Source organism: Meleagris gallopavo, chromosome 31 (assembly GCF_905368555.1).
Source record: "Meleagris gallopavo chromosome 31, MGAL_WU_HG_1.1, whole genome shotgun sequence".
In the NCBI taxonomy this organism is placed as follows: Eukaryota; Metazoa; Chordata; class Aves; order Galliformes; family Phasianidae; genus Meleagris; species Meleagris gallopavo.
The window spans coordinates 1,174,257-1,200,025 of NC_139434.1; the positions used below are offsets into that span (position 1 = coordinate 1,174,257).

Here is a 25,769-nt window from a genome sequence, read left to right on the forward strand (position 1 = left end):
CCGTGGTGATTCAGCAAGGCTGCAACCCTGGTTCCCCCCTCTTCCCCCCCACCCCCCCCCCAGTATCCATTTATCTTCTGCACCTGAATGTGGCTGCGCTCAGCTGTGCACACACGTGTGTGCATATGCATTTGCATGCGTGAAATGCATTTGTGCACATGCACATGCATGCATAGACATAAGCACACGCATGTGCGTGCATTTGCAGACTTGCATGCGTGTGCATTTGCACACATACGTGCATGTGTGCAAACATCTGAATGTGCATGGGGGGGGTGATGGGAGGGGCACCAGGTTCAGGATGCAGCAACTGGTGAAGGGTGGGGAATAATTGGGAGGGGATGGGGGCAATGGGGGGTGAAGAAAGGCAATGAGGGGATGGGGGCAATATGGGACTGGGGGGGCATTGAGGGGATAAAGGCAATAAGGGGGGGCAGTGTGGGGGAAACGGGGTGCACTGAGGGGATGGGGGGGGGCAAAGCGGGGGGGAGGGGCCCGGTTCCCCACGGTCCTTTATGGAGCTCCGATGGATCCACAGCACTGTTCCCAAATGCACAGCAGCATCTGTTGGTGCTGGGGAGATTTGCGTAGCTAAAAAATGTAAAATGGGCATTGTGTCATTTATCATCAACCTGGGGGGGGGGGGGGGGGAGTGCGATGTGATGGGAGGGGGAAAGTTGTCGGAACAAATCACAGCACTCATCCATCGCCCAGCAGCGCTGCGCTGAGTTCAGGTTCAGGTGGGGTCGGTGCCATCCGAATGGGGAAAATGAGGCACACACACACACACACGGGGAGGGGAGGAGGACGCGGGGGAAGGTGGTTGATGGGGGGAGCCGTGTAAAGGCCGTGCCCCGTGGGTTCCTCGTCCATCCCGTCCCGCCCCGTCCGTCCCATCCCCGCAGCTCCGTTCCCCATCCGCAGCTCCTCCGGCTCGGCCATGAAGGGCGCTCCGCTCGGAGCGATGTTCTCCCGGCACGTCAAGCGGCACCCGGGCGTGAGTGAGACCCTCCCCATCCCCACTCCGGGACCCTCCCCCACCTCATCCCAGGGGGTTTCTCCCCTCCCTGGATCCATCCCCACTTTCTCCTTCCCAACCCCTTATCCGTCCCCTGCTCCCTTTCCCATCCCCACGCATCCCTTTCTGTGCCCCCCCTCAGGGCTGCCCCCTGCCCTCAGCCCCCCTCTTCACCCCCCAGCTCTCAGCATCCCCCACGTGCTGGGCGTACCATCCCACCCTGCGCCCCACATCTGACCCCCCAGGGGTGCAGCACGGACCTCCTGATCCACCTCATTACCCCACATCTGACTCCATTGTGGTGCTGTAGGTTCCTCCTGACCCCATAAACTCATCTGACCCCATTGGGTGCAGCAGGGTCCTCCTTACCCACCATGCACTCCGCATCTATCCTCACTGTTTTGCAGCACAGCCCTCCTGACCCCATACCCCACATCTATACCCCACATTTGATCCCATTGGGTTCAGCATGGTCCTCCTCCCCCACCCTATACCCCACATTTGATCCCATTGGGTTCAGCATGGTCCTCCTGCCCCACTCCATACCCTGTATCTGACCCACCCTGCACCCTACATCTGACCCCATTGGGGTGCAGCAGGCTCCTCTTGACCCCGTATCCCCATCTGACCCCATTGGGGTGCTGCAGGCTCCTCCTGACCCCATGTCTCCCAGCTGACCCCATACCCCCCCATCTGACCCCCAGTCCTGCAGGGTGGCACTGGGTTGTGCTCTGTGCGCTTGCAGCTGCTCGCATCCACCCTCACCCCACATCCCCGATTTGGAGATCCCTCAGGAGGGGACAGGAAGGGGAATTTAATCCGAGCCCCATCCGACCCCACCGCTCAGGTTTGGGGCAGCACCCCCACCTCTGATCCATCCCCACCGACACAAGCAGAGCCTTTGCACACAAAGCCGCAGCCCACCAGATCCCCAACCCCCCCCCCCCCAGCTGAGCGAGGTCCCCCCATTCCAGGAGCCCTATGGGGGGGGGTCCCAGCCCCCAATCCCCCCCTCCAGGACGTGCACAGGGCTCCGGCTGAGTGTGGCTCTGAGTCACGTCGGCGTTTGGCAGCGGTGCGAGGAGCGGCGTTGCCAGGCTGGAAAAGATGACGGGCGCTGCTATGGGGCGGGGGCACCGCGCTATGGGGCGATGTGGAGCCGCACAGTGGGACGTGGAACTGCTCACACCTCAATGTCCCTATGGGGGGTGGAGGGGGAACTAACTGTCCCATTGCCGGCGCTGGAAACCCTAAAGTAGCCACCAACAGCTGCAGGGGTTGCACGGAGAGCAGCGTGGCACTGCAGGCACATTGCACTGCACTGGGAGCGCCTCTGCCCCACAGCAGCTGCTCGTTGGCAGGGGCTGCTCAGTTCTCACCTGCACTCGTTTGCAATGGGTGCAGCAGGAGCAGAGCTCTGTGGGGGTCCATGTGATGGTTGGGGGGTGGGAGTGCACTGCAGTCCCACCGTTGGGGTTCAGATTGAGTCCTCCCGGACGGTTCTGCAGTGCTGTAAGCCTACGGTCATCACTCACTATGTCTTATTTATTTGGGGAGGGGGGGATTTGGCCCCTTAATTCTTCCCAGGCGTTAATTAGGCAGAAGGTGTCAGCAGCAGATGGTGCTGATGGGCGCACGGAGGCACAGACAACAGCTGCTGATGGCTCCAAGCTCCGAAGCTGCGGCCATGGGGGTCAATGGGGTGGGGGGTGCAGCACGATGGGGTGGAGGGTGAGCGGGGGGGGGGGACGGGAACCACAACCACATAGCAGAGAGCCACAAACGTGTGGTAAAGGAGCAGACAGGAGGCGGTTCCAGCCATCCATCCTCGTGCAAGTGGGGAAACTGAGGCAGGAGGGCAGCAGGAAACGTGTGGCCAAGCGATGCTGCTGGTCCACAGCCGAGCTCAGGTGTGGGCAAAGCAAAGCGGTGCCGTTTAATGGGCACGGAGAGCAAACGGCCGCGGCTGGCGTCCCAGGGGTGAGCGCTGACAGAGCCTCATTACTCCGGCAGCACCGCGATTCGGGGGAGGTCAGCAGCTCTGCGGATCCGCCGCGATTGAGGCCGCGTCCCCCCGGGCAGCGCGGAACGGCAGCACGAGGAGGGGAGGTGATGGGCAGCCCGAGCTCCGCTCTGTGTGATGGAGCGATGAGGGCTTTGTGTGCTCTCGAATCAGTGCCACGAGGGTGTGGTGCTGTTGGGGGGTGGTGTGTTGGGGGGGGTCACTGAGTGCCTCCTCCCGCTTTGTTGTCCGGAGCTGCAGGCGGCTGGAAGCATCCAGCAGATGGAGGAGGAAGGTGGGAGGGCAGAAGGATGTTGTGCAGGGATGGAGGGGGTGTGGGGTAGGAATGGATGCAGGGCAGGAGGGGATGAGGGCAGGGCAGGACACAGTGCAGGGCTGGAGGTGGTGCAGGAGATGCGGGGCAGGAATGGATGCAGTGCAGGAGGGGAGTAGTGCAAGAGGGGACACAGTGCAGGGCTGGACGTGGTGCAGGAAGGGAGCAGCGCAGGGCTGGAGATGGTGCAGGAGGGGATGTGGGGCAGGAATGGATGCAGTGCAGGAGATGCAGTGCATAGCAGGAGGGTACAGGGTGGGACATGGTGCAGCATGGGATGCAGTGCAGGAGGGGATCTGGTGCAGGAGGGGATGCAGCATAGAAAGGGAGCAGTGCAGCAGGGAATGCGGTACAGGGCAGAACACAATGCAGGGCAGAACATGGTGCAGGGATGTGGTTCAGGAGGGGATGCGGTGCAGGAGGGGATGCAATGAAGGAAGGGAGGGGTACAGGAGGCGATGTGGTCAGGAGGAGAGCAGCGCAGGGCAGAACAGTGCAGGATGGGATGCAGTGCAGGAAGGGACAGAGGGCAGGATGTGGTGCAGGAGGGGATGCGGTGCAGAAATGGATGCAGTGCAGGATGGGATGCAGTGCAGGAAGGGACACAGGGCAGGATGTGGTGCAGGAGGGGATGCGGTGCAGAAATGGATGCAATGCAGGATGGGATGCAGTGCAGGAAGGGACACAGGGCAGGATGTGGTGCAGGAGGGGATGCGGTGCAGAAATGGATGCAGTGCAGGATTGGATGCAGTGCAGGAGGGAAGGAAGCGATTTCTCATTCCAAGCCCAATTCCTCTCCACCATGAGCCGATTTTTCTCTCCCTCTTTTAATTCAGTCACTCAAGCTGACAGCTACACTGTGTACTGCAGCCCCGCTACAGGATTGCTCTGCCATATTTCCCCTGTAAATCTCCCGGCGTTGTCAGCTCTCCCTTTCACTCTCCAGCCGCCCTGATAAATATTCATTTTATTGGGGGTATTTTTCATCTCTCTCTCCCTCTCCCTGCAGCTCATTCCCCTCATTGGCTTCATCAGCGTGGGGCTGGGCAGCGCCGTGCTGTACCTGCTCAGGTTGGCACTGTACAGCCCCGATGTCAGGTATGGGGCACAAGGGGGGTGGGTCACAGTGCTCTGACACCCCGTGGAAGCACCGGGGGGTGAAAGGTGAGGGGGGACCCCCTGTTCTACCCCAGAATGGGGTTTAAGGACCCTTCCAGCCCTGGGGATGTGGGTTGGAGAGGAGGGGGTCTGAGGACCCCTCCAACCCTGGGAATGTGGGGTTCGTGGGGGGCTGGGGGGGTCTGAGGACCCCTCCAGCTGTGGGGATGTGGGTTTGGGGGAGGGGGGAGGGAGGGGAGGAAAGCAGAGAGGGACGTGATAGATGGACAGGCAATGATGGATGGACAGAGGGTGGATGGTGATGGACAGATGGACATGGACTGATGGACTGAGTGATGGACGGGCAGACAGACAGCAGGGATGGAAGTGGACAAGGATGGATCAGTGGGAGGCAGCACGGTGAGGACCTATGGGAGGAGGGGCATAGGACCAGGTGTGGCCCCCCTAACCCCCCAACCAATGTTACCAAACAAACCTAGGGGTCTGTTTGCAGCACAGCACCACCCCCCATCCCAACTTATCTTCCGAGATGGAAAATTCTGCTCTTGGCCAACAGCAGCGGGATACAGGATGGGGGGGGAGGGGCGGGTGGGGCAGGAGTTATGGCCACCCGGGGACCCGTCCCACAGCTCCACTGCTGCCTGTGGTCCAAAGCTGGGCACAGCCCCCGACCCTCAGGATGGAGCCCATAGGGGCAGAATGGGGAGCCTATGGGGCTGGGGGTGCATATGGGGTTGGGGGTGTTTGTGAGTTTGGGGGGCTGAGGGCGATGCCCATCGGACTGGGGTGACTATGGGGCTGGAGGCAGTGCTTACGGTGCTGGGGGTGACTATGGGGGTGCCTATGGGGCTGGGAGTGCCTATGGGGGGGCTGGTGGGGACCTGTGGGGTGCTTACGGGGCTCTGGGGTGCCCATTGGCCTGGGGGTGCCTATGGGGCTGGGGATACTTATGGGGGGGGGGTCCTGCCCCCTCCCCCCCACACACACACCTGCTGTGTGCTGACAGTCCCACTGCTTCTTGCAGCTGGGACCGAAAGAATAACCCCGAACCGTGGAACAAGCTGGGCCCCACCGACCAGTATAAAGTGAGCAGTGGGATGGACTGGGGGGGGGGCGGGGGGGGGGCACTGCAGGGGGGTGCAGCCCTTCTCACCTCTCTGCTCTTTGCAGTTCATAGCGGTTTCCACCGACTACAAGAACCTCAAGAAGGAGCGGCCCAGCTTCTGAGCAGCCCCCCCAGCCCCCACCCCCACGTTGCACTCCTTGTTCCCCCCCCCCCCCCCAGCTCACCCCCCCTGCGTTAACCGGGCAGCAATAAACTCCCAGGGGGATGCAATGTGGTTTCCCAGGCTCACAGTGTCCCTGTAAGGGTTTGGGGGGGAGGGGGGGGGGTCTGGCCCCCCCAGCCCTGTGCTTCCGCTCTCCCACGCTTGGGGGGGCTCACCAGAGTCCCGGCCCCCAGGGGGTGAAGCAGGAAATGGGGACAGGAAGCGAAGCAAACACCCGCAGTGCATTCATATGTATCCCGTCCCCCCCCCACCCCCCCCCAAAATGTGCACTACGTGCAGTATGACACAGCCTGGGGGGGTCCTGGCTGCTGCTGTGTGGTTTGTTTGGCCAATGGGGTTGGAGAGAGGTGGACTGATGTGTGGGGTGAGCAGGGGGGTGGGCTGCCTTCAGGGTGGGGGGGGGCAATTGGGGTATGGGAGGGAGACAGTGAGGTGGGGGGGGGGGCAATCAATGGGGCAGGGGGGACAATGGAGTAGGGGAGGGGGGCAATGGGGCAAGGGGGGAGGCAATGGAGAGGCAATGGGGTATGGGGAGCACTGGCATAATGGTGGGGGTTCTGGGTAAGGGGGGGGGCACTGGGGTGGAGGGGACACTGGAGTGGGAGGGGGCACTGAAGTATAGGGGGCAATGGGGGACAGCAGGGGAGTGCCCGCCCCACTCCCCCACCCCACACACTTCCACACACGCAGGCTCTGCCCCCCACTTTTATTAGCAACCCCCCCCCCCATAGAAAAGAGGGGAGGAGGGCGGGTAAGGGTAGGTGGGAGCTGTCCCACCCCATAGCGATTGGTCCCACCCCATAGCGATTGGTCCCTACACCTTAACACTAAATGGGGGGAAGGGAACCCCAAATCGAGGGGCTGAAGTGCAGCAGTGGGGGGGGGGGGGGATGACACCCCCCCATCACCCCTCCAGCGTGGGGGGGGGTCCCGCTCAGTGGTCGCTGAAGCCGGGCATGGGGAAGGCGCGGGCGAAGCTCTCCACGCGTTGGCGGAGCTCTGCCAAGCGCTGCTGCGTCTCTGCATCCCGCAGCAGAAAGGCCTGGAAGTCTGCAAGCTTACCTGGGGAAGGGGTTGGATTTGGGGTTTGGGAGGGGGGGCAACAACAGCCTCCAGTCCATCCCACCTGGCTGTAGCCCCATATCTATGTTTGAGGGTGGGGTGGGGGAAAAACAGCAACCCCCCATCCATCCATCCATCCATCCATCCATCCATCCATCCATCCATCCGTCCATCCTGGCCCAGCTGCAGCCCCGTGCCCCGTGTTTGGGGCTGTGGGTGGAACACAGCAGCCCACCCCCCACCCATCCCGCCCAGTGCTGTTCCAGTTTGGGGTTGGGGTGGTTGGGGGAGAGGTCTTACTGGTTTTGCTCTTCACATCCAAGGCCACCGCGATGCCCTCATCGATGAACTCCACAACTTTATGAAAATCCTCCTCCCCAAAGCCACGCGACGTCAGCGCGGGGGTCCCTGGGGACAGAGGGGATCGTTAGGGGGTGAGGCAGGGGGCACAGCTGGGGAGGACCCACATCAACTCTCAAGGGACCCAAATCCAACCAGGGGACTCCAAACTCACTATGGGGAACCAAAACCCACCAAAGAGGGACCCCAAACTCACCTTGGGGGACCCAAACCCATTGAGAGGGACCCAGACCCACCAAGGGGTCACCAAACTCACCAAGAGGAGCCAAACCCACCAAGGGGACACCAAACTGACAATGGGAGACCCAAACCCACCAAAGGGGCCCCCCAAAATCACTATTGGGGACCCAAGCGCACCAACAGGGACCCAAATTAATTGAGGGCACCCAGACCCACCAAGGGGGGGGACTCCAAACCCACCAAGAGGACCCAGACCCACCAAGGGGACCCCAAACTCACTGCAGGAGACCCAACCCTGCCAAAGGGCGACCCAAATCCCTTGACAAGACCCCAAAATCACTATGGGGGACCCAAACCCTCAAAAGGGAGACCCCAAACTCACCAAGAGGAGCCAGACCAACTAAGCAGACCCAAAGCCACCAAACGGGGACCCCAAACTCACTATGGGAGACCCAAACCCACAAAAGGGACCCAAGCCCACTGAAGAAGACCCAAATGCACCAAAGGGGGACCCCAAACTCACCAAACAAGGACCCAAACATGCCAAAGGGGATTCAAACCCACCAAAGGGACCCCAAACTCACTGTGGGAGACCCAAATCCATCAAAAGGACCCAAATCCATCGAAGGGATCCAAAACCCCAAGGGAACCAAACCCGCCAAGGGGACCCCAATGTCCCTTTGGGATCCTGCCCTCCAAGCCACAAAGCAGCTCCAAATCCCACAGAAGGGTGAAACGCAGGGGGGAAGGGGCAGCCCCTCACCCAGGCGCAACCCCCCAGGGGTGAGGGCGCTCCGGTCCCCTGGGCAGGTGTTTTTATTGGCTGTGATGGAGACGAGCTCCAGGACGCGCTCAGCCCGGGCTCCATCGATGCCTTTGGGCCGCAGGTCCACCAAAACCAGGTGGTTGTCGGTGCCCCCTGGGAGCCCAGGAAGAGCTGAGCGACAGACAGCCTGCCCCACATCGGACCCCCATCCTCCATCAGACCCCCATCCCCCACCAGCCCCATGCCCCCCAACAGACTCCCACCCCACATCAGATCTCAGCCCCCCCAACAGACCCCTGCCCCATATTAGACCCCAGCCCCCACCAGACCCCCAACCCACATCAGACTCCTGCTCCCCAACAGACCCCTCTCCCTCATTAGACCCCCCACCCCCAACCAGACCCCCACCCCTATCAGACCCCTGCTCCACATCAGACCTCCACCCAACTTCAGACCCCCACCCCCCACCAGCCCCTGCCCCCCACCGGACCCCAAACTCCATTCAGATCCCCACCCCCCACCAGCCCCTGCCTCCCACCGGACCCCAAACTCCATTCAGACCCCACCCCCAACCAGCCCCTGCCTCCCACCGGACCCCAAACTCCATTCAGACCCCCACCCCCAACCAGCCCCTGCCTCCCACCGGACCCCAAACTCCATTCAGACCCCCACCCCCCACCAGCCCCTGCCCCCACCAGACCCCAAACTCCATTCAAATCCCCACCCCCACCAGCCCCTGCCCCCCACCGGACCCCAAACTCCATTCAGATCCCCACCCCCACCAGCCCCTGCCTCCCACCGGACCCCAAACTCCATTCAGACCCCACCCCCCACCAGCCCCTGCCCTCCACCGGACCCCTAAACTCCATTCAGACCCCACCCCCCACTAGCCCCTGCCCCCACCGGACCCCAAACTCCATTCAGACCCCCACCCCCCACCAGCCCCTGCCCCCCACCGGACCCCAAACTCCATTCAGACCCCACCCCCCACCAGACCCTGCCCCCCACTGGACCCCAAGCTCCATTCAGACCCCCACCCCCACCAGCCCATGCCCCCCACAGACCCCAAACTCCATTCACATCCCCACTCCCCACCAGCCCCTGCCCCCCACCGGACCCCAAACTCCATTCACATCCCCACCCCCCAACAGCTCCTGCCCCCCACCGGACCCCAAACTCCATTCACATCCCCACCCCCCAACAGACTCCTGCCCCCCACCGGACCCCAAACTCCATTCACATCCCCACCCCCCAACAGACCCCTTCCCCCCCAACCCCGCAGCGCCGCATCCCTCCCCAGGCAGACCCTACCTGACACCAAGGTGTACCCACGCTGCAGCAGAGCCCTGGCCATGGCCTTGGCGTTGCGCAGCACCTGCAGGCAGTACTGCCGGAACTGGGGCGACTTGGCCTGGATGTGGGGATGGGAATTGGGGGGGGGAGGGCACACAGAGCGCAGCCATCAGCACGGAGCCTCACAGCAGCTCTTCCCGGCCCCACGGCTGGCCCCACACCTGTTTGAGTGCCACGGCCACGGCGGCGATGGCGTGATTGTGGGGCCCGACCTGCAGCGAGGGGAAGACAGCGAAGTTGATTTTGTCCTCCAGGTCGTACAGCGTCTGCCGGCCCGTCTTCTGCTCCACCCAGCGCACGCCCTTGCGGTAGAAGATGAGGCCAGACCTGCAGGTGGGAGAGCGCTGCCCCATAGCCAACAGCCTGCCCCACAGCACACTGCCTTAAGCACACCACCTGCCCCATGGCCTGGGGGCTGCCCCACGGCCAACGGGTTACCCCACGGCACACCATCCGGGGGCTGCCCCATAGCACACCACCAGCCCCGCGGCACAGCCCCTACCCCAACAGGAACACGCAGCTCTGCTCTGCCCCCCAGGTCCGCAGCCCACCTGGCCCCGCGCAACGTCTTATGCGTGGTGCTGGTCACCAGGTCTGCGTGCTCGAAGGGCGACGGGACGGCTTTGGCAGCCACCAAACCGCTGATGTGCGCCATGTCAGCCAGCAGGAAGGCACGCAGCTCCTCACACAGCTGTGGGCATGGAGGTCAGCAACCAGCCCCAACGCAGCGCCCACCCCGCACCCTCACCCACCCTATACCAGCACACCCACCCCATGGCAGCGCCCAGCCCCAAATCAGCCCCACCACCTTCTTCATACGCCCGTAGTCGATGAGCCTCGCGTAGGCGCTGGTGCCGGCAATGATGATGCGGGGACGGAAGAGACGAGCCGTCACCTCCAGCTGAGCGTAATCTATGAGACCTGTGGCAGGCTGGGAGGGACGGACAGACGGACAGACGGATGGAGGGGCAAAGAAAGGGATGGACGGATGAATGGAAGGGTGCACAGAGGGATGGACAGAAGGACAGAGGGATGGATGGAAAGGCAGAGGGATGGATGGAAAGATGGAGACAGAGATGGACAGAGGGACAGACGGATGGACAGGTGGACAGGCAGAGGGATGGGCAGAGGAACGGAGGCACACAGACACAGACAGATGAAGGGACAGAGGGGACGGATGGGTGGACAGAGGGATGGACAGAGAAGCGGACGGAGGGATAAAGGAACAGAAGGATGGTCAGAGGGATGGTGGGACAGACGGATGGAGGGGTGGACAGAGGGATGGAAGGGAGGAGAGATGGACAGAGGGATGGACAGAGGGATGGAAGGGTGGACAGAGAGACAGAGGGACAGACAGATGGACAGAGGGATAGTGGGACAGACAGATGGAAGGGTGGATGGAGGGACAGAGGGATGGAAGGACGAACAGAAGGATGGACCGAGGACCAGATGGTTGGACAGAGAAATAGAGGGTCAGACAGACAGAGGGACAGACAGACAGCTTGCTGGAACACCTCGCAGTGCCCCACAGCCCCGGGAAGCAGGACATGGAGGCAGCTGAGCCCTTCCCCCCGACCCCCCCACAGTCGCCCCCCACTCACATCGAGCTTATAGGGCATGGACTCAAAGAAGATGGACGTGGCCGAGATCCTCTTAGCATCCGTCATATACCCATGTGTGAGGCTGTAGGGCACAGGGATGGGGGTCACGGATGGCGTCAGGTTATACCCCCCAACCCCCAAGCCCACAACCCCCCAGCCCCCCCCAGCACCCACTGGCCCCCGTCGGGCAGATCCAGCCCCATCAGGCGGTCGTGGGGTCGCAGCACAGCGGTGTAAGCAGCGAAGTTGGCCGGGGAGCCGGAGTAGGGCTGCACGTTCACCCCCCACAGCTCTGGGTCCAGGTCGAAGGCCTCCAGCGCCCGCTGCTCACACAGCAGTTCCAGCTTGTCCACCACCTCAGCCCCCCCGTAGTACCTTTTTTTTGGGGGGGGGAATGCAGGCAGGTGGGGCTCGGTGCCTCCCATCACCCCCCACCCCCATTAACCAACCTTAACCAACCCCCATCAGCCCCCCACCCCATCAATCCCTCCCATCACCCCACTTTATCACCCCCCCATCGCCCCCCTCGCCATCACCCTCATCGGGGGTGATCCCTCCCCCATCATCCCTCTTTCACCCACTTCCCCACCTTCCCCATCGCCCCCTCCCCATCATTCCCTTCCAATACCCCCCCTACCATTACCCCCCATCACTTCCCCATTACCCTTCCCATCACCCTTTGCCCATCAGCCCCCTTAACCCCCACCCCCACCCCCATCACCACCCCATCCCTTCCCCATCATCCCCATCACCCCTCCATCACCCTTTGCCCATCATTCCCCCCCCCATACCCTCCCTCCATCACCTCCCCATCACTCCCTCATCATCCCCATCACCCCTCCATCACTCTTTGCCCATCATCCCCCATACCCCCCATCATCCCCCTTCCCACCACCCCCATCACATCCCCATCACCCTTTGCCCATCATTCCCCCCCCCATACCCTCCCTCCCATCACCTCCCCATCACTCCCTCATCATCCCCCACCCCATCACCCCCCTCCCCATCACTTCCCCATAATCCCCATCGCCGCCCACCCCATCACCCTTTGCCCATCACTCCCCCCATCACCCCCCTCCCAAAACCCCCCCATCACCCCCCATTACCTCTTTCCTGGGTACCCCTCTGAGTATTTATTATTAAGGCAGGAACCCAACGCTTCCAGCGCTGCACGGCTGCAGAAATTCTGGGCCGTAGGGGGTTTGTTGGAGGCTCAGCATCAGCTCCATGCTGCAGGATCCCCCCCTCTTCCCCCCCCCAAGTACCCCCCAACACCCTGCTCCCCACCTCGGATGCAATGAGCTCCAACCCCCTGCACTGCCGGTCCTTTTCCTTCTGCACCAAACCCCAAACTTCGGGATCGCTGTCTGCAAGGCTCTCCTGTCCGTCCAGCTGGGGGGGGGGCATGGCCAGGGGCTGCCATCGCTGCTCCATGCTGTGCCCTCCAGCTGCAGGCACCCCGAGGGATGCATCGCTGCAGGGCCTGCGGGGGAGGGGGTGGGGGGGCTGAGCTGCTGCACCTGACACCCCCAGAACAGCAGCCCCCCACCCCATCATGGGATGCAGTGCATGGGGGGGGGGATGGGGGGCACAGAGCAAGTGGGACCATCCTGAGGTCACTGTGACCCACAGGTTCAGCTCCCACAGGTGCATGCATGGGGCTGCATGTTTGTGCAAGGAGCAACCTCCTGCAGGCAACTAGTGTGCATGCATCGCTGCAGGGCCTGCGGGGGAGGGGGTGGGGGGGCTGAGCTGCTGCACCTGACACCCCCAGAACAGCCCCCCACCCCATCATGGGATGCAGTGCATGGGGGGGGGGATGGGGGGCACAGAGCAAGTGGGACCATCCTGAGGTCACTGTGACCCACAGTTCAGCTCCCACAGGTGCATGCATGGGGCTGCATGCTTGTGCAAGGAGCAACCTCCTGCAGGCAACTAGTGTGCATGCATCGTGCAGGCTGCGGGAGGGGTGGGGGGGCTGCTCTGCACTGCACCCCCGAAAGCAGCCCCACCCATCAGGATGCAGTGCATGGGGGGGGATGGGGGCACAGAGCAAGTGGGACCATCCTGAGTCACTGTGACCCACAGTGCATGCATGGGGCTGCATGCTTGTGCAAGGAGCAAACCTCCCGCAGGCAACTAGTGTGCATGCAGAGCTGCATGGCTGTGCAAAGAGCAGCATGCTAGTGCAAGGAGTGACCTGCCGCAAGCAACGAGTGTGCGTGCACAGAACTTGCACGCCTGTGCAAGGGCAGAACCTGCTGCAGGCAACAAGTGCGTGTCTGCACAGAGATGCACGCATGCTGTGCAAAGAACAACTTGCTGCAGGTGACCAGCGTGCGTGCACAGAGCTGCACGGCAGTTCAAAGACCAACTGCTGAAAGCAACAAGTGTGTGCGTGTGCATGGAGCTGCGTGCTTGTGCAAAGAGCTGTACGCTCGTGCAAGGCAGGACCTGCTGCAGTGATCGGCGTGCATGCACAGAGCTGCACGTGGACGCTGTGCACGTGGGGCACGGCAGACCCCCCCCCCCCCGCCGTATTCAGGGGTCACCGTGCTGCCCCACACGTGCAGGTGATGTAACCGACGCCGCCCCATTGCATCACCCAGCCCCGCAGAGGGCACGGAACGGAGCCGCCCCCCGGATCGCCCCACAGCGGGGGCAGCGGCCAAGGCCGGGGGGAGGGATGGGGGGGGCGGGGGGAAGACAAAGGGGGGGTCGGGGGGCGGTCGGGGACTTTGGGATGGATGCAAAGGTCGAGGTGCGCGTGTGGGGCGCGGGGGGCTGGCAAGAGGAGATAGGAGGGGAGAAAGGGTTGGGAAGGGGGCACCGGGACCCCCACCCCGAACCAGGTACCCCCCCCCCCCCAACGTTGGGCACCGGATCCCGTAGAAGCACCGCCATCCATCCCGAGAACGGCACCCGTACACGGAATGGGACCTCCCTCCCCCCGCCGCCCCCCCCCAACACACCGGCTATACCGGGACCCCCCCTCCTCCCGTACCCACGGGACCCCCCCCCAATCCCACCTCACCGTGCCCACCCGCAGCGGCCACATCGCGGTGCGGCTCCCGGTGCGCGCCCGCCCCCACCAACACGGCCGGGGCGGAGCTGCGGGGCAGCCGGGAAAGGGCCGGGGGGGGCGGGGGGAGCCGGGGGTGGGGGCCGGGTCCGTGGTTGTGGTCCGCCCCTCTCCGCCCCGCCCCGTTTTTTCCGCTCTTTCACTTTTTATTTTCCACTTCTTCTTTTTTTTTTCTTTTTTTTTTTTTTTTTGCTTTTTCTTTTTTTCTTTCTTTCTTTCTTCCGTTTTCATTTTCTTTATTAAAAATAATAGTCGTCATCATCATCATCATCATCATCATCATCATCATCATCTTCATCACCATAGTAATACGGGAGCGTCCCCTGCTCAGTGCCTCCCCCCCACCCAGTCAGCCCCGGCTCTGACACGATGGGGGGAGAAGGGGGTGGGCTGCGAGGTGGGCGGGGGGCTCACGGCATTGGGGGGAGTCTCTGTGCACGGGGCGAAGCCCCTCAGGGCAGCATGAGGACCCCCCACCCACCGTGGCACTGAGCCCCACGAAGACCCCCCCACTTTGCACTGGGCCCCACTAGGACCCTGACCCCCCCCATGGCACAGAGCCCCGATGAGAACCTCACACGGCACAAAACCCCATGAGGACCCCCCCAAATTGCATTGAGCCCCATGAGCTGTGGCCCCCCAGCACCGAGCCCCACGGGGACCTCCACCCCACCAAGGCACAGAGCCCCATGAGGACCCTGACCCTCACATTGCACAGAGCCCCGTGAGGATCCCCCCTCAGCACTGAGCCCAACGGGGACCCCCCTCCACATGGCACAGAGCCCCGTGAGGACCCCCCCCCCCCTTGGCATTCACCCCCACGAGGATCCCCCTGCATTGCATTGAGCCTCACGGGAACCCCACCGTGGCACAGAGCCCCGCGGGGACCCCGACCCCCACATTGCACAGAGCACCACGCGGACACCCCCCCCACCCCTCCCCCCTCCCCATTTCAGCCAAAGTAGGGATGCTCGTGCTGGAAGTTGTAGTCGGGGCAGACCTTCTGCACCAGCTTGTAGTCGATGCTGAGGAAGGAGACGAAGATGCAGATGACCTTGAAGGGCTTGGCGCACAGCCACGCGGCTCGGCTCTGCGTGTGCTCGGTGAAGCAAACCTTGCTGGGGTCGTACAGGCAGGGACGGTTCCGCCTCGCACGGTCCGTTTTCTCGTATTCCACGTGGCAGTTGAGAGCTTTGGATCTCCCCTCGGGAAGGGTGCTTTGCTGAGCCGGAACTGGGCGTAAAGGTGGAGGAGGGAGTTGGGCCGGCAGCAGCACCTCGAAACCCACCGCCCTGCTGGGGGGGACGATGCTGACCGACACGTTGCCGAGACTAGAGGAGTTGTGACGAAAGTAGACACTGAAGGTACCGTTGACGTGGTCCACGATTTTACCCGTCAACAGTAGGCTGAATTTGAGGGTTTGGATGCTGACGTAGAAGTCGCCCCAACCGAAGATCTTTTTGGAACGGGAGGATTTCAGGGGGGGTTTGCGGCGGGCGATGCTGGGCGGGTCGCTGCCCGTCCCATTTTGCTGCCAATCCCAGGGGCTGCGGGGGGGCTCTGCGGGCAGCAGCACCGGGGGGGCTTCAGGGCGCCGTAGGGGCTGTGCTTGAGGAGGCCCCCTGGTCCCAACTCCACGTAGCCCAGTGTCTTGGCCAGGTGGCTGTGAGCGCAGAGAGGCTGCAGGGAGAGAGCAGCTCATCAGCTGTGCCCCAAACAGCTGCACTGTGCACTGTGCATCCCTCCTGCACTGTGCATCCCTCCATGCACCCCTCCTGCACTGTGCATCCCTCCATGCACCCCTCCTGCACTGTGCACTATGCATCCCTCCTGCACTGCGCACTGTGCATCCCTCCTGCACTGTGCATCCCTCCATGCACCCCTCCTGCACTGTGCATCCCTCCATGCACCCCTCCTGCACTGTGCCTCCCTCCCTGCACCCCTCCTGCACTGCGCATCCCTCCATGCACCCCTCCTGCACCATGCACTCCTGCACCTTCTATCCCTCCGTGCACTCCTACACCTTGCACCTCTCCTGCACCTTGCATCCCTTCTGCACTGTGCACCCTTCCTGTACCATGCGCTCCTGTACCATGCATGTACCTCCTGCACCTTGCATCCCTCCTGCACCCTCCACTCCTGCAGCATACCTCCCACACTATGCAACCATCCCATCCCACCCCACCCCACCCCATCCCATCCCATCCCATCCCATCCCATCCCACCCATCACCTCACCACACCCCATCCCATCCCATCCCACCTCACCCCACCCCACCCCACCCCATCCCATCCCATCCCATCCCATCCCATCCCACCCCACCCCACCCCACCCCATCCCATCCCATCCCATCCCATCCCATCCCATCCCATCCCATCCCATCCCATCCCATCCCATCCCATGCACCCATCCCACACTGTGCATCCCTCCTGCATCTTGCACTCCTGCACCATGCATCCCTCCCATCCCATCCATCCATCCCATCCCATTTACACCTCCTGCATCCCCCCACACCTTGCATCCCTCCCACACTGTGCACCATCCCATCCCATCCCACCCCACCCCATCCCATCCCATCCCATCCCATCCCATCCCATCCCATCCCATCCCATCCCATCCCATCCCATCCCATGCACCCATCCCACACTGTGCATCCCTCCTGCATCTTGCACTCCTGCACCATGCATCCCTCCCTTACTGTCCATCCATCCCATCCCATTTACACCTCCTGCATCCCCCCACACCTTGCATCCCTCCCACACTGTGCACCATCCCATCCCATCCCACCCCACCCCATCCCATCCCATCCCACCCCATCCCATCCCATCCCATCCCATCCCATCCCATCCCATCCCATCCCATCCCATCCCATCCCATCCCCATGCACATCCCCCCCACACATGCACACCCATCCTGCACCTCACGTCCGTCCCACACCCACACACCCCCCTTTTGCCCCCCCACCCTCCCCCAAGCCCGGCTCGGGGCTCTCCAAAGCCCCCAGTACAGAGCAGGGCCCTTCCCTGGCACCACCGCTGCCCCACAGCCCAACAATTCATTATTCCCCACCAGCTGAGTTCCTTCAGAACGAGGGGGTGTGGAAGGGGGGGGGCAGCAGCTCAAGGTTTGGGTGGGGGGGGGGGGAACAGCAGAGCCGCCCGCCAGGAGCGCCTCATTGCGTTACGCAGCGCCTCTGATCTGCAGCCGAATTACAGAGAGACCCCCGCCGGGAGGCTGCGGAGCCTCTCCGCCCCCCGGATAATTGCAGCGGGCAGACCGGGCGGCGGAGGATGGGGGGGGGGGGGGTATTTTGTGTGAGGGGGGCCGGGGGGAGCGCGTATGGAACAATGAGGCACTCCTCGCTCTGCCCGCGGGGGGAACCGGGGGGCACTTCGTGCGTTCTGTGGGCAGAAGGAATGCAGAAATGATGGGGAGAATGAGTGTGTGTGTGGGGAGGGGGGGGGGAGGAAACGGTCCTTCAGCAGCCCCAGCACTGAACCCTTCCCCCCCCCGCTCCTGCAGCACAGAGCCGGGCGCTGTGCAGGCTGGGGGGTGCCGCTCCTCTCCAATAAATTGCGCTGGGACGAACAGAACGCCGCGTGGCATCTGTCCGTCCCCCCCCCCCCACCACCACCGCACACACACAGAAACCCCTCCCCAATCCCCCCCCCTCCCCTGGGCTGAGCCCCCTGACCCCCCGGCTCAGCGCTGTGTGCCCCTGCTGCCCGCCAGCTGCTCCCGTTGCGCGCGGGGCCGCTCGGTCTCGTCAATCACTGTCACTGCGCGCTGCAGGTGCCTGGGGGGGGGCGGGGAGGGGCGACCCCGAGCAGCATCCCGGGGGGGTGGTGTGGGAGGGGGGGGAGGCAGCAGCTGGGTGGGTTCCCGGGGTCAGAGAAGCACCGGGAGCTCCGAAGACAGACAGTGGGGAGGGAGGGGGGGGGGGTGCGCGATGGGGGCAGAGCTCCAGGATCGGGGAGTTATTGCACACCGACCCCCCCCCACCCCACCCCCCCCCCCAACCCGTGGGGCTGAGCTGTGCTGGGAGACATCTGTGCCGTGCAGAGTGATGCGGATGGCACGGCCTGGCATGGCACAACCACGGCAAGGCACAGCCATGGCACGGTGCAGCACAGCACGGCGTGCTACAACGGAAGCACAGCATGGCTCAGCATGGGCAGCTCAGAACAGCACAGCACGGCACGGCACGGCACGGCACGGCCATGGCACAACACAGCACGGCACGGCACGGCACGGCCATGGCACAACACAGCACGGCACAGCCATGGCCAAACACAGCACGGCACGGCACGGCACGGCACAGCCATGGCACAACACAGCATGGCACGGCCATGGCACAACACGGCACCGCACGGCACGGCACAGCCATGGCACAACACAGCACGGCACGGCCATGGCACAACACAGCACGGCACAGCCATGGCACAGCACAGCACGGCACAGCCATGGCACAACACAGCACGGCACGGCCATGGCACAACACAGCACGGCACAGCCATGGCACAACACAGCACGGCACAGCCATGGCACAACACAGCACGGCACAGCCATGGCACAACACGGCACGGCACAGCCATGGCACAACACAGCACGGCACGGCCATGGCACAACACGGCACGGCACAGCCATGGCACAACACGGCACGGCACGGCACGGCACAGCCATGGCACAACACAGCACGGCACGGCCATGGCACAACACAGCACGGCACGGCCATGGCACAACACGGCACGGCACGGCACGGCACACCCTGAGCTGCAACCCTGTCTGACCCCACGAAAGGGGCACACGGCCCCGCTGAGTGCCAGTGCAGGTGATGAGTTTGTAGGGTCTGAGCCCGGCGGGCGCTGTATGGGGGCTGCAAGGCTCAGCCCCACACCATGCAGCCCCTTGCAGCCCCACAGACCCTCCTCAGCCCCGCTGTCCCCCCACACCCGCTCCCATCTCTCTGAGCTCCGCTGCTTCCTTCGCCCTTATCTATATTTCAGCACAGCTTCAAAGCCGGGTGCCTTCACCACCAGGAGGGGAGGGAGGAGGAACGGGCAGGGAGATGGAGAGGGAATAGGGGAGAGGGGGAGGGCGGCCCCCAAACCACACACAGCCGTTCCAGGGGGGCCACGTCCCCCCCCCCTCAGGCTGCGTTCCACCATTCAGCCCCATTTATATGCATCAGCACTGGGAGCCGCTGCGTCCCACTGTGGGGAAGGTGACAGAATCATTGCAAAATTAGCACGGGGGGGGGGGGGTGGGAGGGATGGGGGGGCAGAGCCCCACAGTGGGGATGGATGGCCCTGAGCAGCAGAGAGGGACATGGGAAGGAGCCCCCCCCAGGTTCTCTTCCCTTCATCAGTTTCCACTTCCAATCCTCTCCAGCCCCCCCACATTGGGTTCCTATTGGTGGTGATGGGGGACGATGTGATGCGATGGGGTCAGGGATGGGGGGCAGTGGGGTCAGGGGTGGGGGGGTTAATGGGGTCAGGGTTGGGTGGGGTGTGACGGAGATGCGCTGGGGATGGGGATGTGGTTGGGTTGCACAAATGCTGGGCCCTCAGATCACCCCAGAGCCCCTCCAGCTGTCTTAGGGAGAGGGAGGGGGTCAGGCCAGCAGCTCCCCCCAACCCTTTATTCCCTCATGATGTCGGGGGAGGAGGGCGATGAAAGGGAATTGCAGAGCAGCGCTGTGCCATCCAACGCACCGGGCCGATCGATCACAGCGCGAGAACAGCACGTTCCCCCCCCTCCCACAGCCCCAAACCCCCCCAGAAGGGGCAAAGCTGAGAGCCTTCACGTTTGGGGTGGTGACAGGGAAGGGGCACGGTGAGCAAACCCCCCAGCAGCAGCCAACCAAGGTCACCCCCCCCACACACCCCCGCACCCGTCAGCATTCAGGGCAGCTCCTGCAGCACCCCACGTGCAATACTAATGCTGCTGCTCTATGGGGGCCGGGGTGCAGCACAAACACAGACGTGTGCAACAGAGGGCACGCAGAGGGGAGAGAGCCTGTGGGTGCGCGCAGGGTGCCACACATGGCTCTGGGTCAGCTGTCAGCAGCGCACACTCGTGTGTGTCCATAACCAGGGCAGCACTGCGCTGCCGCTCTGCAGCTCCACGTGCACCGCAGGGCCACGCACACGTGTGTGCAAAGCACAAACAGAGCTACGGGGGGTGGGGGGGGGGGGGGAGATTCTGGGGGTGACAGCAGAGGGACCGGGAGCTCTCCGGGTGCCGACACCAATTTGGTTTAGCAGCAGCAGCCCTGATGGCTGCTCACATCCCATTTAGCAGCGAGGCCGAGCACTGCTCCCCGGAGAGCCGCGGTCACCTTGGTGCTGGGGGCTGCAGGATCCACGGGGAGAGAGGAGCAACCCCAAACCTCCCCATAGCACAGCCCACCCCACAGCACTGCTGTGATCACGGGGGGGCCCTGTCACCCCACTGCCTTCGTTAGCACCGGGAGATTAATTGGAGGTGCTGAGCGACAATCCCTGCGGGTGCAGCCTGGGGCGGTGTGGCATTTCCAAAGGTTAGCAGCAAACAAGGTGCAGCTGACAGCTCCCATTTATCTCGTGGGCGCAGCTCGGGTGCTAATGCAGCGGCGGCGGGGTGATGCGGCGCAGCAACGTGCAATGCACGATGACGTGCACGATGCACAACGATGCACGACAAACGTGCCCAACGCGGAGTGCGAGGCGTGCAACTTGCGGCGTGCAACGTGCACGGCTCTGCGCGTGCAGCTGCAACAGGTGTGCAGCCAGGCAGCTCCCTGCAGCTGCGTGCACCTGCAGGTGGGGGGGGGGGGTTGAATGAGTGCAACAAACGCTGCTGGTGTGCAGAACCCCCGTGCAAAGTGAGCAGACGGAGCACTGCCGTGCCCTGCGAAGCAGCGCTGCTCCTCACTGCACGCTGCTGTGCTCCCGGATGCAGCTCAGCCACGCACATGTGCATGCATTGCTGGTTGCAGGGAGGGGTTGACGATGATACCAGCTCACCCCCCCTCCATATATCCCCCCCCTTTGAGCCCCTCCTAAATGGCAGCAGTCCCGCTTCCAGCCTCACTCTGCGACCCATAGAACCTCATCTCACACCCAACCACCCCATTGTTGTGGTTGGAGGGGGGGGCTCAGCTCTGTCCCCCCCCAACCCGCTGTTAGCACGCCCTGCACACACACTGATAAATATTTCATCACCCAAAAGGACTCTTTTTTTTTTTTTTTTTTTCCCTATTTTTTTTAATATATATTATTATTTTTTCCCTCCTGCTCCTCTTTCCCCACATATTTCTTTCTGGCTTTCCCATTTTTGCAGGCTTTGCTGTGATTTGGATGGGGGGGGGGGGGGGGGGCAGGGCACAGGGAGAGATGTTCTCCACCCCCCGCAAAGGAAAGATGGGAGAAGGAAAAGTGTGGCTGAGAGCAAAGGGAAACGTACAATAGAGGGGAGGAGAGGAAGGAGAGGGGCTGTGTGACTCATTGGGCTCCGGGAAAAGGGACAGGAGAAGCAGAGAGATAACAGAGCAGGGGGGGGGGGGCAGGGAGGGGGGCTGTGGGCACCCGTGGGTGTGGGGTGAATACGCCATGGACCCCCCCGCACACGCACAGTTCCCAATGGGCGCAGAGCTCATCTGGAAGGGGGGACTGAGGCCAGGTGCCCCCCCACCTCCCAGTGCCCCCCCATTATGGTTGTGCCTCAGTTTCCCCACTGCTATGGGGAGATGTATCCGGGGGGGGGGGGGGAGGGGGAGGCAGAGTGCGAAGAGGGCGCATCATCCCCATCACACCCCAATGCAGGGGGTCCCGATCCCACACCTGCAGTCCCTTTCACCACCACCACCCCCCCCCCCCCCCCCCCGGCTCCCCGTTGCAGTTTATTATTGCAATAAACGCCGCCATAAAGGCAGGCAGCGCCGCCGCTCACAGTTATGGAAATGTAATTTCCAGAGAGCCCGGGAAATTTTATCAGATCTTATCAGAGGGATCATAAATTGCATTGCAGCCCCCCCCACAACCAACCCCCCCCCCCCCCATGTCCTCTACCCCCCTCCACACACACACAGTGATATGGGGCCAACGTGAAGGTCGGCGCACAGCAGGGCCGTCCCCGGGGGGGGGGGCACACAATGAAGGGGGTCTCGGTGCCCCCAACTGCTGCCCAGTGTTGCCCTGAGGGTGCAAGGGGTGCATGGGGGGGGGGTGGGATGTGTCTGTCCTGGGGGGGCACAGCCATCCCATGCAACCCCCCCCCCCCCAAGCAGCAAAGGCCCATTCAGCCCCACTCCCAGCTCTGAGCCCCCCCCGTTAGAAGCAATGCTCCCCCCCCCCACAGCTGCAAACCCCCCCCCTCCTTGAGACCCCTTCTCATTCCCCCCACCCACGTGCAAGGGTGCATATGGGGTCCCCCCCCCCATAGCTCCCACCTGCGGCACCCAAACAGTGGGAAACCAGGGAGGTTGGACAGGGGGGGCGTTAATACGAGCAGGGAAACGCATCCATCCTCCCCCCCCCGCCTTAAACCGCCCCCCACCCCATCACAGGGCCCCCCTCAGGCTCATTGCAGCCCATCATCCCTGCAGGTCGGGCTCTCATCACTCATTTCCACAATGACTTTTTTCCTTTTGCAACAGCGATAGAGGGAAGAGAAAATAAAATGGGGGGGGGGGATTATGGGGGGGAAGGAAGGTTGTGATGATTCCTTTAGCAGCGATCGGAGCGGGGGGAGAGGAACCTTCATCTTCGCTGGGCCATTTCCCTTCAGTCCGAGCAAAGGCTGAGCCTGGGGGACGGGGGGGAGAGGGGGGGGGCAGTGCAATGTGGGGCTGTGGGTGAATGGGGGGAGGGGGGGAGTCGTTAATTAGGGGGGTGTTAATTGGTTAGGGTGTGATCAGCAGCGGGATGTAGGTTGCTTTCCCCCCCCTCCAGCTGTAATTAGAACAGAGGGGTGTGTGTGTGTGTGTGTGTGTATGGGGGGAGAGCAATAAAGCAGAGCCCCCCCAGCACAACAACATGGCAAAACAGGAGAGCTCTGCCCTGGGGGCACCCATGGGTGCTCCTCCCCCCCCATCCCCCTTCCCCCATCTCCTTCCCAGCTCTGCTCTTATTGCATCTCCAGCACTGGGGGCAAAGGGCACAGCAGGGAAGTTATTGGGAGAGGGAAATGAAGCGTTGGGAACGTCGGGGGGGGGGCAGCGCTGTGTTGGGGGGGGGTTGGGTACAGCACCCACCTCAACCCCCCACCCCATAACCCATCATCCTTAGACCCCAAACGGCTGAAATGGGAGGCGGGGGAGGGGGGGGGGGACACTGCCCCACAACCCATCCTATGTCCTCGAATGGCTGAAATGGGGGGGGGGGCCTCCTGGACCCCCCTCCTCCTGGGGCAGTGGGCGCAGGGCTCTTCTCAGCAAGCATGAGGGGTGGGGGGGGGCTCTGAGAGCTGCAGTGTCCCAGTCACAGCTGCACTGAGTTTGTTGGGTCTCAACCACACCTGCGCACCCAGAGCCCCAACATTGGAGCTGGGAGGACTGGGACATCCCCCCCCCCCCCCACCACCCCTCTATAGGAGATGTTCTCTGAGCCCCCCCGGGTGGTGGGGGGTATGATTGCATCCCCCGGATGATAGCTTTTTTGTTTTTTCTGAGGGGGGGGGTGGGGGGGTGGTCCTTGCACCGCAGAAGCGTGGCCATCCATCACCGTGTGACAGAAAAGGGACCGCAACGGGGGGGGGAGGGAGGGGGAAAAAAAAAAAGGGGGAGGGGGGGGGGAACTGCTGCGGGCGGTGCTCCATGCATGGCCACAGCCACAGCGCCCGGGTTGCCTCCCCCGCCCTTAACACGCCGCCCCCAAAAGGGAGGTCCGGGTGGGGGCAGATGGGGTGCGGAGAGGTTCCTCCCCCCGACCCCCCCCCATTTGGCAACACCGGGGTGAGATCACCTGTAGGAGGGGGGCTGCCCCCCCACCCAGACCCCCCAAGACCCCCTAACCAATCAGGTGAATGTGGAGGGGGGGGGGGGATAACACACGACCCAAAGGGCTGCAACCCCAATGGGAGCGTTGGGGGGGTTGGGGGGGGGGCACATCCATGCCGGTGGGCAAACAGCAACGTGGGGTTCGAGAGGGGGATGAAGGGGGTGGGGGGGGGGAGCACCGTCCGAGCGGAGCAGCTCAAACTCTGCGCTCACACAGAGCGGCGCCCCCTCCCCCCCCCCCCCAATAACAGTGGGGGCTGCACTGGGGGGGCACCGCTCTGTGCCTCGCAGCGCCCGCACCCCACATCCTCCTGCGGGGATGGGGAGGCACCGCCCCTACGGGCCCCCCCCCCCCAAGCTCTGTGCTAAGAGGGGTGCGGACCCCCCCCCGTTAGCACTCGTAGGGCTGTGGGCAGAGCTGGGGGGGGGGGGAATGGAAGGGGCAGCGCCCGCTCCGCTTCCATCAAAACAAACCCATTTGTCTCGGAGCACCGACAGAGATGGACGGGGGGGGGGGGGGACGGGGGGTCACACGGAGCCGCCCCCACATCCACCGCACCGATCCGCACAGGGATGGGCTGTGGGAGCCCCCGAGAGGGGGGAAAGGGGGTTAGAGGGGGGGGGGGGGATTCGTGTGTGCATCTACTTCCCGAGATGGGGGGGGGGGGGCGGTGCGGGATGGAGAGGGGATGAAATCGACTCCGTTTCATTTTATTCATGAAACAGCGAAAGTAAAAAATGGAGCGATGGGAAATGGGATCCGCGCGGCTCCCGGGGGGGGAGGAGGGGGGGCAACGACCCCCCCATCAGCTGCCGTCGTTGGGGTCGGAGAAGGGCGGGGGGGGAGTAGGGGGCAACCACAGTTCGGTACGTGGGACTGCGGGCGTGGAAATAGGGATGTGAACCTCCCCCCCCCCCCCAGCCCCTCTCCCCTCATCACTGCGTGTGTTTAATGGGAGGGGGTTCACAGAGCTCTGCCCCCCCCGCCCCAACTCTGCCCGGAACGGCCCCGAACGCCGCCAACTCGGGGCTCTCCGGACCCCCCCCCCCCGCTGTGCATCCACCGCTCCGTGCCCCCCCCACCCCCAACTCTACCGTTCCCATCCTGCAAACCTTTCCCTCCTCCACATGTTATTGCGCGACCCCTCCTCAAAATCGCACACATGCCTCCCCCACCCCCCCCACCCCCCCCCACCAATCGCCCCACATCTCCGTGACCGCCCGACCCCCCCCCCCAACACTGCACGGACCCCCCCCACCCAGAGATGCATCCCCCCCACACTCCCCCACCCTCCCACTGCTGGGAACCGACCCCCCCCCTGTACCCCTCCTACCCCCCCCCTTATCGATACCTGCAGCAGCAGCAGCCACGGCCCGAGCAGCGATAGGGAACGGGGCCGGATCGGGCAGCGGAGCATCGCGACCGCGGGGTCGGACGGACAGACAGACGGACGGACGGACGGACGGACGGAGCGCTCCGGGCTCGGGGAAGGCGGCGATGGAGCGGCGACGGCACACAAAGTTGGGCACTTCGGGGCCGGGCGGTGCCTCCGCGAAGCGCCAATCCCGGACCGCCGCCACGAGCGGGGGGGGCACCGACACCGATACCGGCGGGGGAGTGGGA

The 25,769-nt window shown here is 63.4% G+C and overlaps 3 protein-coding genes across 3 annotated transcripts; 1 reads left to right on the forward strand and 2 right to left on the reverse strand.

Moving 5' to 3' along the window:
* The first annotated feature begins 841 nt into the window (after positions 1 to 841).
* COXFA4L2 (cytochrome c oxidase hypoxia associated subunit FA4L2) lies at positions 842 to 5,804 on the forward strand. Its single transcript, XM_085212396.1, has 4 exons — positions 842 to 997; positions 4,364 to 4,452; positions 5,498 to 5,558; positions 5,644 to 5,804. Exons 1-4 carry the CDS (start codon positions 941 to 943, stop codon positions 5,698 to 5,700), a joined length of 264 nt encoding a protein of 87 aa, XP_085068522.1. The 5' UTR covers positions 842 to 940; the 3' UTR covers positions 5,701 to 5,804.
* Positions 5,805 to 6,454: 650 nt separating this feature from the next.
* SHMT2 (serine hydroxymethyltransferase 2) lies at positions 6,455 to 14,157 on the reverse strand. Its single transcript, XM_085212333.1, is given in 13 exon segments — positions 6,455 to 6,824; positions 7,125 to 7,232; positions 8,128 to 8,283; positions 9,442 to 9,541; positions 9,645 to 9,810; positions 10,035 to 10,174; positions 10,292 to 10,414; positions 11,085 to 11,166; positions 11,259 to 11,459; positions 12,191 to 12,270; positions 12,372 to 12,497; positions 12,499 to 12,567; positions 14,119 to 14,157. Coding segments are annotated over 13 exon segments (1,503 nt in total). The 5' UTR covers positions 14,143 to 14,157; the 3' UTR covers positions 6,455 to 6,696.
* Positions 14,158 to 15,110: 953 nt separating this feature from the next.
* On the reverse strand, positions 15,111 to 25,694 carry NXPH4 (neurexophilin 4). Its single transcript, XM_085212374.1, is given in 3 exon segments — positions 15,111 to 15,741; positions 15,744 to 15,846; positions 25,498 to 25,694. Coding segments are annotated over 3 exon segments (792 nt in total). The 5' UTR covers positions 25,564 to 25,694; the 3' UTR covers positions 15,111 to 15,118.
* Between the last annotated feature and the right edge of the window lie 75 nt (positions 25,695 to 25,769).